The sequence below is a fragment of the Oncorhynchus masou genome, chromosome 7, assembly GCF_036934945.1.
Source record: "Oncorhynchus masou masou isolate Uvic2021 chromosome 7, UVic_Omas_1.1, whole genome shotgun sequence".
NCBI lineage: Eukaryota > Metazoa > Chordata > Actinopteri > Salmoniformes > Salmonidae > Oncorhynchus > Oncorhynchus masou.
In genome coordinates this window covers 14,621,035-14,634,708 of record NC_088218.1, presented here as the reverse complement: position 1 = coordinate 14,634,708, position 13,674 = coordinate 14,621,035, and the positions used below count along the sequence as shown (strand labels likewise).

Sequence of the window (13,674 nt, the reverse complement as noted above, 5' to 3'; positions counted from 1 at the left end):
AGGTGAACGGGACGAGAGGAAATCCAAGCCTCTCGCTCTTTCTCTTGTTGAACTCTCCCTGCCTGTCTTGTCAAAGTAGTTCTTCCTTTAGGCAACAGTAAAGTCGGTTCATTTGTGAGGAAATATTTCCTTAAATGATATTGAAATCGCGAATTCTTTTAATGATTGCATGTTTTAGGCCGTGATTGTAGGCTATAGGTTTTTTATATTTCAATGTTATAGGTAACCAACATTTTCACGGCTACGGCTTTCAAAAATTAGACTGCATCACATTTATTTAGCATGTGAAAAAACTAAATTGTATTTATTTTAATTAGAATCGAATCTATTTCATTTGATGTGTCATATAGGAGTAAATAAGCTATATGCTTTGTTTTATTGTTTTTAACAATGATCTAATAATTAGCACATCTCCAAGGGGACATTTTAACTGAGCTTTGTGTTTTATTAAGGAAATCCTAAATGTATATACGACGATATTAGAATAGGCTACAATAAATGAAATATCCAAGTATAGATTTAGTAGGATCCGTTTGCAATCAAATGTATCTCTTATACTCTGTTAAACTGATGTGTTGAGAACCGCTTCATCAGTTTGAAATATTTGTGTCCTAAATTTCAAACCTAAATGTAGTCCTAATTTGTGTCCTATTGTTTGGTAGTTGTTTCAAATTAAGGGACCATCTGGCATGTGCTGGTCGGTTCTGCGTGAAGTGCTGTGGTGTGCTGCATTGTAAAAGATAACATTATCGTTGGCGGCAGGTAGCCTCGTGGTTAGAGCGTTCGGTCAGTAACCGAAAGGTTGCCGGATTAAATCCCCGAGCTGACAAAGTAATAATCTGTCGTTCTGCCCCTGAACAAGGCAGATAACCCACTGTTCCCCGGTAGTCCGTCATTGTAAATAAGAATTTGTTCTTTACTGACTTGCCTAATTAAAATTTTAAAATGTAAAGTTTAGTTGTGTCCGTCTCTCAGCACGGATATATTTCAACACAAACAATTGCGACAAAATGCGTTTCCAGTCAAATGCTCAAACGGCGGCTGGCCTGGGCCTTGCCGTCACGACACACACCTGCACAGAGATATAAGTAGCCTACGTGAGTCATTGGATGTGGTTATAACGGACTTATTTGATTGACTGAATTATAATGCTTTATTCAAGGGGGCATGATTGACTTTAGAGCGTTGTGGTTTTATTGCAAAAGATATATATATATATATATATATATATATATATATATATATATATATATATATATATATATATATATATATTATGATTATTCAGCCATGTCACAAGTGGCTGGCCTTTTTTGTAGGCGATTTAGCTTGCTTATGTTTCTTTTATCCGGCACCATTGAATCACATTTCCAGTAAGCTGTTTGGGTGTTTTAGTGAAGTTGATGACCAATTATACTTTTAAACATGAATAGTCACTCAACATTCTGCTCGCAGCCCATTCTCAAGGCAAAATTATTATTTTTTTATTAGATAAACGGATAAAAAAATATTTATGTGGATTCCCTCTGATTAATCAATGTTCCATTACTTAGGAAGTGCTGACATAGGCCTACAGAAGAACATTAATTCAGTTAGGCCTATTTACCGTGGCTTGTGCGCATAGTGTCTATTGCAAAAAATACGCACCATTATCCATTATTTCGTTACGGCCTAAATGAATCAATCCAACATCAAAAAGATGTTAGGACAGGAAAATCAAGTTCGGATTCTTTGCACCGTGTTTCCTGTATATAGAGCAAAAAGGCCAGTCACTTTCTATCACGGACACTGGAGTCGGTCCGGCCAGGCGGATGCGTAAGCCGTTACATTTTTTATCATCACCCCTGTGGCTATACGTTCTTAAAACACGGGGAGAGAGGAGAGAAACTGACAGTTCTCTAAAACTCCCCGACAAGGCTGTCAGACTGACCTCTCTTTGTCAAATCAAACTGAAAAACTCATCAGACGAATACTTTCTGCTGAGCTCTGCGTGTACAGGTGAACTAGACTCTTCATAGGCATCATGGCAAAGACACATAGCCTGTGGCGATGAATATTGAACTGGTCAATCGAAATGAGCTAAACATAGGAGATAATGAAAGAACAAAATCATACTTTTGAATTTCAGAATCATTTTCTTTCTGCTTTGATCTGAATTAGTAGCCTACAATGTGGGGTTAAATCATTTCTATAATGGAACATATTTACACCATTCAAAAATATTCACGTATAGACATAAGATCGTTTGTTTTTATTTACATCGTCACGCAATATAAAATAATTCTCTACAGTGAGGCCTGCGAGTATGTTACAGCTTTCCATTTGCCAGGAGGTGATTTAGATCGTATGCCGCCCCCTATTGTTGATATTTGGTGCAGCCACGACGCCCACACTGCGCACTGACCACAAGGCCTGGGAGGTGCTTTATGCGGTCGTGGAAAAAGTGTTCAATGTCATACTTCAGTAAAGGTCAAGATACCTTAAAGAAAATGACTCAAGTAAAAGTGAACGTCACCCAGTAAAAGTCTAAAAGTATTTGGTTTTAAATGTATTTAAATACTCAATTGTCATAGGCCTATTTGAGTAAAAGTAAAAGCTATACGTCAAATTCCTTATAATAAGCAAATCAGAAGGCACAGCGTTCTTGTTTTTATATTGACGGACAAACAGGGGTACACACGCAGTATGTGTTTAGTGAGTCAGCCAGATCAGAGGCAGTAGGGATGACAATGAGTTATATTGATAGATGCGTGGATTTGACCAATGCTGTACTTTTGGGGGTCAGGGAATACATATGGGAGTAAAAAGGTACATATTTTCTTTAGGAATGTAGTGGAGTAAAAGTAAAAGTTGTCAAAAATATAAACAGTAAAGTAAACATATATCCCCCAAAACTAGGCTACATAAGTAGTACTTTAAAATATTTTTACTTAACTACGCTACTTTACGCCGCCATCTTTATGTGGCAACGTTGTTTTCCACAGCCGTGGTAAACAAAAGGTAACTTTCATGTTTACTTGTAGATAACTGTGTATTTGAAGTCTTGTTGTTGAGGATGAGAGCCTACATTCTGACACCGTGAAAGCTACATTCTAAGCACGCGCATTTACGCTCTGTCACACTATCTCATGAAATACATCCCATGTGCAATGGTTACTTTATTCAGTATGTCTGTGTTGTGCATGGATTGTGGAACCTACTATAACGTCAACCTCTGAACCCCCATCACGTTGGACACTAGCCATAGTGCTATAGAGGGGGAATAGGCCTATAAGAAATGGGATATCGTCCCCAAAATGCGTCACTGTGGCCCTCATATAATCTATTCGCAGATGTGATGCAGCCTGGGTTATATGGTTAGAGCGGTGACGTGGTGGCTATTGCTGATATCATATTCCCCGAATAAATCAGCGCATGACCAATACGTCCACTGGAACAGTACACGCACCCTGGAATTCAGTAGAATGGCTGTCTTTGTATAAATGTCCCCCTCATCGACAGATGAGTCATTTAAGCTTCCTCTTTACTTTTCCTGTTATTGAACGTCTATATGGGCACATAGGCTATGTCTTATTGGCTGACGTATTGCATGGATAGTTACTCATCTTATTTTGTTTTGGTGTATGCAGACTATGTTTTGACACCGTCACGAGAAATCATCCGGGAAATATCAGGCATTAGGTAGGCTAAAGTGTATTTCCAACTAAATATGTGTTTGGTGTCCAAACGCATAGGCCTAATTGTGATTTGGGCAGTTTTTTTGTGAACAATAATTTTAATCCACCTTTCAATATACTTTCTTGTGTTTTTTGTTTTTGTATTGGTATCCAACATCCAATGCACGCTGTTGACTTTTAGGTTAAAACCACAATACTAGAGCGCGACCGCTGTGTCTGTCTCTCGTCGGGCATAGTGCACCGCAGCCCCAAAGTGGAATTCCATTGACTGGCCCGAGCCTTCCTAAGAACCCAAAGTTCTCCATCCCTGGACGGACGCAGCTCTGATTGGTTAAACCCTCCCGGACTCTCCGTAGGTGCTCGATTCCATTGGCTGAGATCTGTCTCTATGCAAATCCAACACTGGAGGGACGCATTCCAGCACTGCCGACTGCCAGTAAAACCCTGCCTCCCACTGTCGGGACGTTCATTCATATGCAGCAACTCAACTCTATACACAACCGGAGCATTCAACAAGGGTTTGTCGAAATATAAGGCTGTTTGCAGTGACACATCCTAGCCTATTCCTCGTTTACATTCCAGACACTATTTATAAAAGCGAAATTGAAGTATAAAAGTTTTTTCCGTCTCCCATGTTGGCACGCACAGAGACGATAATATTCCTATTGCGAATTGGGGAGCCATAGAACATCCATCAAAGTTGACATTTTGTGGCGAGTAACTCACAAGTTATTGAAGAACAACAAAAGAGGAAAAGACGAGAAAAAAATAACCCAACTGGACTTTCTTATTCGCTGCTCATTTGAATGCGCCCTGAGACCTCCTTGGATGACGTTCGGGTTTTATTTAGTATTTGGTCGGTGGATGCCTCGTCAGTTTATGTGTCCATAACACGGATCATGGAATGAGGACTTCACACACCGAAATTTGGCGGGATGTGCGTAATTTGTTAACCGAAGGTCTTTGACTCCACTACAGCGCAGAGACCCAGTTTTATTCGTGCCCACGCAGGTATCAGACAGTCGCCTGATTTCCACTGTTGATCCACGTGCCTTGGGAGAGTTCATCTAACGACAACGGGTTTAATTTTAGAGGCAAATATCAGAAGAAACATAGAGCTATATATTCCACAGAGAGTCAGTTTAACTGGATCCTACTGCGGTGTACAAATGGTCTTCCTTTGGGACGCCAAATACGGTACATTAAATTATTTTCACATTTTACGCACGGTTGAATATGTGTTGGTATCTATATCCATCTTGTCTTGTCTAACTTATCAACACCATACTGTGGCAGAACCTGTGTATTATTATCAACCAAGATTTCAACTTCCCTCTGAACTGTGGTTTAGTGCTTTGTGCATGCTAGGTTCCAAATGTAGCCTGTAGCCTAATCGCTGTGAGAGAAAAAAAACCGTTGGCGTCCTGCCAATTATTACGTTTATTTCCTCTTCAAATTCTGGTTTCGGTATGTTTCTTGGCTGTGTGAATGCGCGCGGGTATAAATGTACGCACAAATGTCAACACACACACATACACGCACTTGAGGTTCGGCTTCATTAATCCGTTGTCATTAGATACCACAGCCACAAAATAATAAACCCCGCCTATTTTTTATCATTTATCTCCATAAAATATGATTTTTAAGCTAAACTTACCCCTGAATTTAACCACACTGCTAACTTATTCCTAACCCCAAATGAAGACCAAAAAGCTAATTTGAGTTTTCATGAAGTTTTACCTACACACAATTTAACTTTGTGACTGTGGTAACTAGTGGAAACCACATTAAAACACATGCAAAGCGCATTACTTCCCCTCTCATCAACGGTTTATAAATAAATCCTTCCATCCACAGCGCGTGGTTTGCTATTAGTATTGGATGGTTAGAGTTGGAGAGAGTTGGAGTTCATTCCAGTTCTGTGGTACACTAGTCCGAGTTCTGTTGAAAGAGCGAGAGGCAGCAGCGTTTTTAAACCCCCGGTCGTTCCAAACCGCCAACATGTGGCATCGATTGTGGTGGGCTTGGCTGAGTGGCAGACAGACAGACCGACCGAGAGCGCGCGCCGGGCCCTGTCAGACACAGCATCGCTGGCTGGTTTTTAACGGTTTGGTTTCACGTGTCTCCGGCTCTCCAGGGTTGGGTTCCGCTGTTGTAATTTCACTGCGCTCTATTCTGAGAACTTGTATAATTCTGTGCTCCGAAGGCCAACTTGAAACTACATGCACACTGATAAACAGAATAGAACATACTGATGACATGCACAGTTCAAAATGTGAATAGCCTAAATTAGTTTTTAATTACTTTCTACGAAGTTTTATGCCTTATTGACATACTGTTGACTCTATAGTGTGCGTGCACCCGTGTACGCCTGCGTTGTGTCTGTCTGTGTCCTCACTCACTTATTTATCTACATCTACATCTTTCTCCAGACCCAGCACCTGGTCGGCGCTTCTCCCCCCTTTCCACCACCCTGTTGTCAGGTAAGATGAGTGAGGGTCTGCCCCTGGGTGCCCAGGAGAGCAGTAGCGCCGCCCTGGTGGGAAAGCTGCGTATTGCAGACCGAGGCATGGTGGAGGTGCTGTCAGAACACCCTGGAGAACTGGTGAGGACAGACAGCCCCAACTTCATCTGTTCTGTCCTACCCACACACTGGAGGTGCAACAAGACGCTGCCCATCGCATTCAAGGTGAGTGAGGGAGTGTGTGTGTGTGTGTGTGTGTGTGTGTGTGTGTGTGTAGTGCTATATTTGTTGTTTTATTTTGAATAATTTCTGGAGGCTGTAGAGGAACGTTTTCCTGCCCAAATTTAGTCTGATGGCAACGTTTCTCATAAATGTATATGTATGTGTGTGTCAAATAAAATATATATATTGTCATATGCACTGAATACAACAGGTATTACAACCTTACCTTGAAATGCTTACTTACAAGCCCCTAACCAACAATGCAGAGTTTTAAAAAAGTAAGTAAGAACATTTTTCTAAATAAACTATTGGAAAAATAAAAACACAAATAAAATAACAATAACGAGGCTATATACAGGGGGTACCGGTACCGAGTCATTGTGCAGGGGTACAGGGTAGTCCAGGTAATTCAGGTATTATGTACATGTAGGTGAAGGGGTAAAGTGACTATGAATTGATAATAAACACAGAGTAGCAGCAGTGTGTGTGTGTGAAGGAATGTGTGTGTGTGTGTGTGTGTGTGTGTGTGTGTGTGGGTTGCGTCAATATACATGTGTGTGTGTTTTGGGTCTTTATGTGTTGAAATGTCCGTGTAGTATGTATGAGTGTGTGGTTATTGTCCAATGAGTGTACATCGAGCTTGTGCCAAATTTTTGTCAATGCAAATAGTCTGGGAGGCTATTTGATGAACTGTTCAGCAGTCTGGAGGGTAGAAGCTGTTAATGAGCCTTTTGGTCCCAGACTTGGCGCTCCGGTACCACTTGCCGTGTGTGTGAGATGGTGCTTGATAACTGGCCATGAGCAGTACCCAATCTCCCAACATAACTAGCTACCAATAAGCCATTTCAGGCTATCAATCAAGTTAAAGTAGCTAGCTTGTCTAACTATCTTAGTTGGCATGCCAGCTGGCAAGGTTGATAGACTTAGAAAAGCAAGCAATTACTAAATGTACTGAATTAGACTCACATTCCTTTCAATATTTTACCCAGATTTGAGCAGAGAATCACAGAGAAGCATATTTAGTTTCAGGAGGACACAGACAGCTCAAGATGTATGGTTACATATGCAGAAAATGTTTTTTTTACATAGAATTAAGTGTAATGATTATTGGTCTAGATTGCCGGAAAAATCTGTTTCAGGTGTTTTAAAAATGCAAAATTCTCCAATTTTACAAATGGAATACAGAATACACTTTTAATTGGAGAAAAATATTATTATAGCCATAGCCTACTTCCTTTACAGCTTTTCACTTTGTAATGCTGTTCTCAGAATTGGAATGATGCACGTCAATGTCTTCCAGTTGTTTCATTAGGCTGATGTCGTTCTGGGAATCCATAATGGGAATTATATCCGCCAATAAAGTACTTTTAAGCACTTTAGGACAAAAGCGTTTGTGAAAAATGCCATAGAAAAATACTGTAAAATCAGATTGAGGGAGTTGTATACATTATGTACATTATAAACAAAGTCATAGGCGGATGTTGTTGCCATTAAGTGTGTGTTTCTGTCTGGATGTTGTTGACCGTCTGCTTGAAGAGCTCTATAATCGTTTCCTCATTATTGTTTGTTCTGCAGGGCCGTTTTCACGCTCCACCGAACCTCTCTCTCATGTCTGACTTCCGTAGCTCCCCAACAGTCCTCGAGAATGTAAACTATACTGGGACTGCCAAACACCCGTATTTTACATCTCTGCCGCGTGTGTGGGTGAAGGGGGGTTTTGTGTGTGTGTGTGGGTAAAGGTGGGTTGTGTGTGTGTGTGTGTGTGGACTAAAGATGTAGTTTCTCAGTTGAAAAACAGAACAGAGCCGTAGAACCTATGCCCGGTATCTCCTCTCTACATTTGCACGCTGATTGGTGGCCATGATTACAGTTAATATGAAAATGACTCTCCCTGGGTCTATTTGCTTTGGGTGTGGAGCTATTCAGTCTGTAGTCTGGGCGGCTTTCTGGAGCACAAAACCACCCAGACTGCCCTCCCATTTAGTAGACCCAGTGTTGGAACAAATTACTGAGACATCGACTAAATAGATTCAAAATTAATAATTAAATCATTATGAAGTACTAGAATTTCAAATTTTTCAATATTATTTTTAAAAGTATAAACATAGTTGAATACACTCGGAATAGAGTATAACTAAAGATGCTCCTCTTTTAACAAATAAATATATCTACCCAGGGGCGCAACTTGGTTTTAGAAGTGGGATGGGGGGGCATAATGGTTATTATTATTTTATTTTTTAATTATCCAGTCGAATAAACCCTCCAAACAGCCTACCCAACCACTCGGAGGCGTCCTAAAACACACTGTTGCCCCGTTTTGTATCACAATCCAATGATAAAACGGGGGGGGGGGGGGGGGGCAAAAATGCATGTTTTGTGTAAAGTGTTCAATGTAAATTACGTGTGTAATTATGTTTATGTATTGTCTTTTTTTTGTAATGTGCAAGACAAGCCATTAAGTTTCCATCTATCTGACTGTGTCTCTGTCTCTGTCTCTCCTCCTATTGCCGTAGGTGGTTGCCCTTGGTGATATCCCTGACGGTACCTTGGTCACGGTGATGGCGGGGAACGATGAAAACTACTCAGCAGAGCTCCGCAACGCCACGGCCGCCCTCAAGAACCAGGTGGCTCGCTTCAACGACCTGCGCTTCGTAGGCCGCAGCGGACGAGGTACACACACACACACACACACACACACACACACACACACACACACACACACACACACACACACATATATATATATATGTATATATATATACACATATACACATACATATATATATATATATATATACACTGATATAGCTCTCTCTCTCTCTCTGTCCCTAACGGACGGTGAACCGCAGTTACTCCAAATCAGGTGCAGGCAAATGTCTTATCTATTTAAAACACAGGCCTCTCTGTACATAAGCTATCTGTTACTGTACACACACACACACACACACACACACACACACACACACACACACACACACACACACACACACACACACACACACACACACACACCTCTCAATTGTCCCATTGTCCTGCTAGGCAAACAGCCATCTAGTCTGACTTAAAACACACACCCACAGGACCTCGAATGCAGTTCAGGGTTAATTAAAGTATGACTGTATGTGTGAGCTTGTCTGAACTTGTGGTGAACGTTGATGAAACTAGGTGAGTGTTTGGTTGGGTTGTGGTCAGAGTGTTGGTCTGGCTGCAGCTCAGTAGGCTGTGGCACAGTGTTAGTGTGGTTACGGTGGTGTGGTTTAGAGTTATGTAAGGGATCCCTTTCTCTTTCTCTCTCTCTCACACACACACACACACACACACACACACACACACACACACACACACACACACACACACACGTCTGAATATGAAATAAACCATTCTAAAAACACACACACACTCCTTCTTCTCCTCTTTTCTTCTGGGAAACACATACACCATGACAGAGGTTTATTCAGAAGGAAGATAAGACAAGTGATTGGCTAATGCTGATAGGACCCACTGTGGTAAACACACTGCTGTACTCATCAAGCCTAGACCTGAACACCCCCCCACTGTGGTAAACACACACACACACACACACACACACACACACACACACACACACACACACACACACACACACACACACACACACACACACACACACACACACACACACACACACAGAAATCATCCCATTGATAAGGGCTATTATAGATGGAGAGTTCCGGAGTAAACAGTCATATCTGTACAGTAAGCCCCAGAGAAATGTAAACTGGGTAAAAGCCTTGGCACTTAGACACACACACACACACACACACACACACACACACACACACACACACACACACACACACACACACACACACACACACACACAGCTTTTAGATGTGCACTGATGGTGTCCGATCAGACAGGCAGACTGACACACCAGCAACAAAGACAGCAGCTGTTCTCTCATCCTTTCTATCTCTCGATCGCTCTACCTCTCCCCTCTATCACTTACCGATCCTCTCAGATTCTTTCTTGCAGATAGCACACCAGCAACAAAGACCACAGCTGTCCTTCCTCTGTCTTTCTGTCACCTCCCACTCTCCTCTCTTTCTGGATATAGGAGCAGTGAGTTACTGGGCGGCCAAACAGCACAAACAATCTCAGACTTTCTCTCGTTTTCTCTCTCTTGCAAACACAGTTGTTTGGATGTGCACACACACTTGTTCACATGCTAACACATTAGAGGTCGACCGATTATGATTTTTCAACGCCGTGTGTGTGTGTTTACCGATTATTGGAGGACCAAAAAAGCCGATACCGATTAATCGGCCAATTTTTTATTTATTTATTTGTAATAATGACAATTACAACAATACTGAATGAACACTTATTTTAAATTAATATAATACATCAATAAAATCAATTTAGCCTCAAATAAATAATGAAACATGTTCAATTTGGTTTAAATAATGCAAAAACAAAGTGTTGGAGAAGAAAGTAATATGTGCCAATATGCAATATGTGCCATGTATGTGCCATGTAAAAATGTGTGCCATGTAAAAATGTGTGCCATGTAAAATATGTGCCATGTAAAAAAGCTAACGTTTAAGGTCCTTGCTCAGAAAATGAGAACATATGAATGTTGGTGGTTCCTTTTAACATGAGAATTCAATATTCCAAGATAAGAGGTTTTAGGTTGTAGTTAATATAGTATTTATAGTACTATTTCTCTCTATACCATTTGTATTTCATATACATTTGACTATTGGATGTTCTTATAGGCACTATAGTATTATAGCCCAAAAATACAGATTTCCAATTATTATGAAAACTTGAAATCGGCCCTAATTAAATCTGTCGACCTCTATAACACAAGCACAGTATAGTGTACACACACACACAGTGTTGTCAGGGGCCGTTTTCTAGCTGTGTTGTCTTCTTCCCATCTGCCTCTCAGACAGAACGTCTCCCTCACAGACACTAATACTTCGGTGTGTGTGTGTGTGTGTGTGTGTGTGTGTGTGTGTGTGTGTGTGTGTGTGTGTGTGTGTGTGTGTGTGTGTGTGTGTGTGTGTGTGTGTGTGTGTGTGTGTGTGTGTGTGTGTGTGTGTGTGTGTGTGTGTGCGTGCGTGTGTGTGTGTGTGTGAGATATCTGCATACATATGGAGAAAAGAGAAGAGGATTTTTTATAAATTGTAGACCTGCACAAGGCTGGGATGGGCTACAGGACAATAGGCAAGCAGCTTGGTGAGAAGGCAACAACTGTTGGCGCAATTATTAGAAAATGGAAGAAGTTCAAGATGACGGTCAATCACCTTCGGTCTGGGGCTCCATGCAAGATCTCAACTCGTGGGGCATCAATGACCATGAGGAAGGTGAGGGATCAGCCCAGAACTACACGGCAGGACCTGGTCAATGACCTGAAGAGAGCTGGGACCACAGTCTTAAAGAAAACTATTAGTAACAGACTACGCCGTCATTGATTAAAATCCTGCAGCGCACGCAAGGTCCCCCTGCTCAAGCCAGCGCATGTCCAGGCCCGTCTGAAGTTTGCCAATGACCATCTGGATGATCCAGAGGAGGAATGGGAGAAGGTCATGTGGTCTGATGAGACAAAAATAGAGCTTTTTGGTCTAAACTCCACTCGCCGTGTTTGGAGGAAGAAGGATGAGTACAACCCCAAGAAAACCATCCCAACTGTGAAGCATGGAGGTGGAAACATCATTCTTTGGGGATGCTTTTCTGCAAAGGGGACAGGATGCCTGCACCGTATTGAGGGGAGGATGGATGGGGCCATGTATCGCGAGATCTTGGCCAACAACCTCCTTCCCTCAGTAAGAGCATTGAAGATGGGTCGTGGCTGGGACTTCCAGCATGACAACAACCCGAAACACACAGCCAGGGCAACTAAGGAGTGGCTCCGTAAGAAGCATCTCAAGGTCCTGGAGTGACCTAGCCAGTCTCCAGACCTGAACCCAATAGAAAATCTTTGGCGGGAGCTGAAAGTCCGTATTGCCCAGCAACAGCCCCGAAACCTGAATGATCTGGAGAAGGTCTGTATGGAGGAGTGGGCCAAAATCCCTGCTGCAGTGTGTTCAAACATGGTCAAGAACCACAGGAAACGTATGGTCTCTGTAATTGCAAAAGGTTTCTGTACCAAATAATATTAAGTTCTGCTTTTCTGATGTATCAAATACTTGTGTCATGCAATAAAATGCAAATTAATTACTTAAAAATCATACAATGTGATTTTCTGGATTTTGTTTTAGATTCCGTCTCTCACAGTTGAAGTGTACCTATGATAATAATTACAGACCTCTACATGCTTTGTAGGTTGGAAAACCTGCAAAATCGGCAGTGTATCAAATACTTGTTCTCCCCACTGTATGTGATCTCATAGCTTCTCTAGACTCTGAGAATAGTCCTGGTTGCCTGCATGTGTGTGGTCTGGACAGTAATGCTGAGTACTTCCACAGTACAGCTGTGTGTGTGTGTGTGTGTGTGTGTGTGTGTGTGTGTGTGTGTGTGTGTGTGTGTGTGTGTGTGTGTGTGCGCACGGAATAGTAAACAATCAAACATTTTACCAACTGGGGACATTTTGTTCGTCCCCACAAGGTTTAGGGTTAGAATTACGTTTAGGGTTTGGAGCTAGGGTTAGGGTTATGGTTAGCTGTACAAGACTGTGGGTGTGTGTGAGTAACAGTAGCCAGGGCTTTAGCTGGCGTAGGCTGGTCTGTGTGTGGTAACTCTATTCCAGCCTTGGCACAGCCTCTGACCGCCTCCCCTGGGTGCCCATACCTCCATGGTGGGTGACAAGTGTGTGTGTGTGTGTGTGTGTGTGTGTGTGTGTGTGTGTGTGCACATCCTCTCAGTATATGCCCGTTGCTCATCACCATGCATTGAGGTACAGAGCCTGAGGGAGAAAAACACACACAGATGTGATTGTCTCCTCCACTCACCTAGGAATATCTATACTTACACTCACACGGAGATACACAGATATACACACACACACACACACGCAGACAGACAAACACACACAGATTCATAGATCTATACAGAAACACAGTGACAGTGTTGACTGTCAGCCTTGTCCTCTCATCACCAGACCCTCTGACTGGATTAGTCACAAGGCGGCTGCACCAGCCAAGTCTGCTCCCACACACACACACACACACACACACACACACACACACACACACACACACACACACACACACACACACACACACACACACACACACACACACACACACACACACACACACACACACACACACACACACGAACACAAGCATAATAAACATACACAAGCACAAAAACACACACACATAC

At 42.1% G+C, this 13,674-nt stretch overlaps 1 protein-coding gene across 4 annotated transcripts in view; it reads left to right on the top strand.

The window, feature by feature from the left end:
- Positions 1–13,674, top strand: part of LOC135543343 (runt-related transcription factor 1-like) — a 54,291-nt gene that overhangs the window by 30,357 nt on the left and 10,260 nt on the right. For 3 of the 4 annotated variants that reach the window (XM_064970529.1, XM_064970531.1, XM_064970530.1), the window contains exons 3-4: positions 6,110–6,366; positions 8,877–9,033. In XM_064970529.1, the coding sequence (XP_064826601.1) occupies positions 6,110–6,366; positions 8,877–9,033 (414 nt within the window). Of the gene's footprint in view, positions 1–4,108; positions 4,875–6,109; positions 6,367–8,876; positions 9,034–13,674 lie in introns of those variants that run through there. The other variant, XM_064970532.1, reaches the window with a different exon arrangement.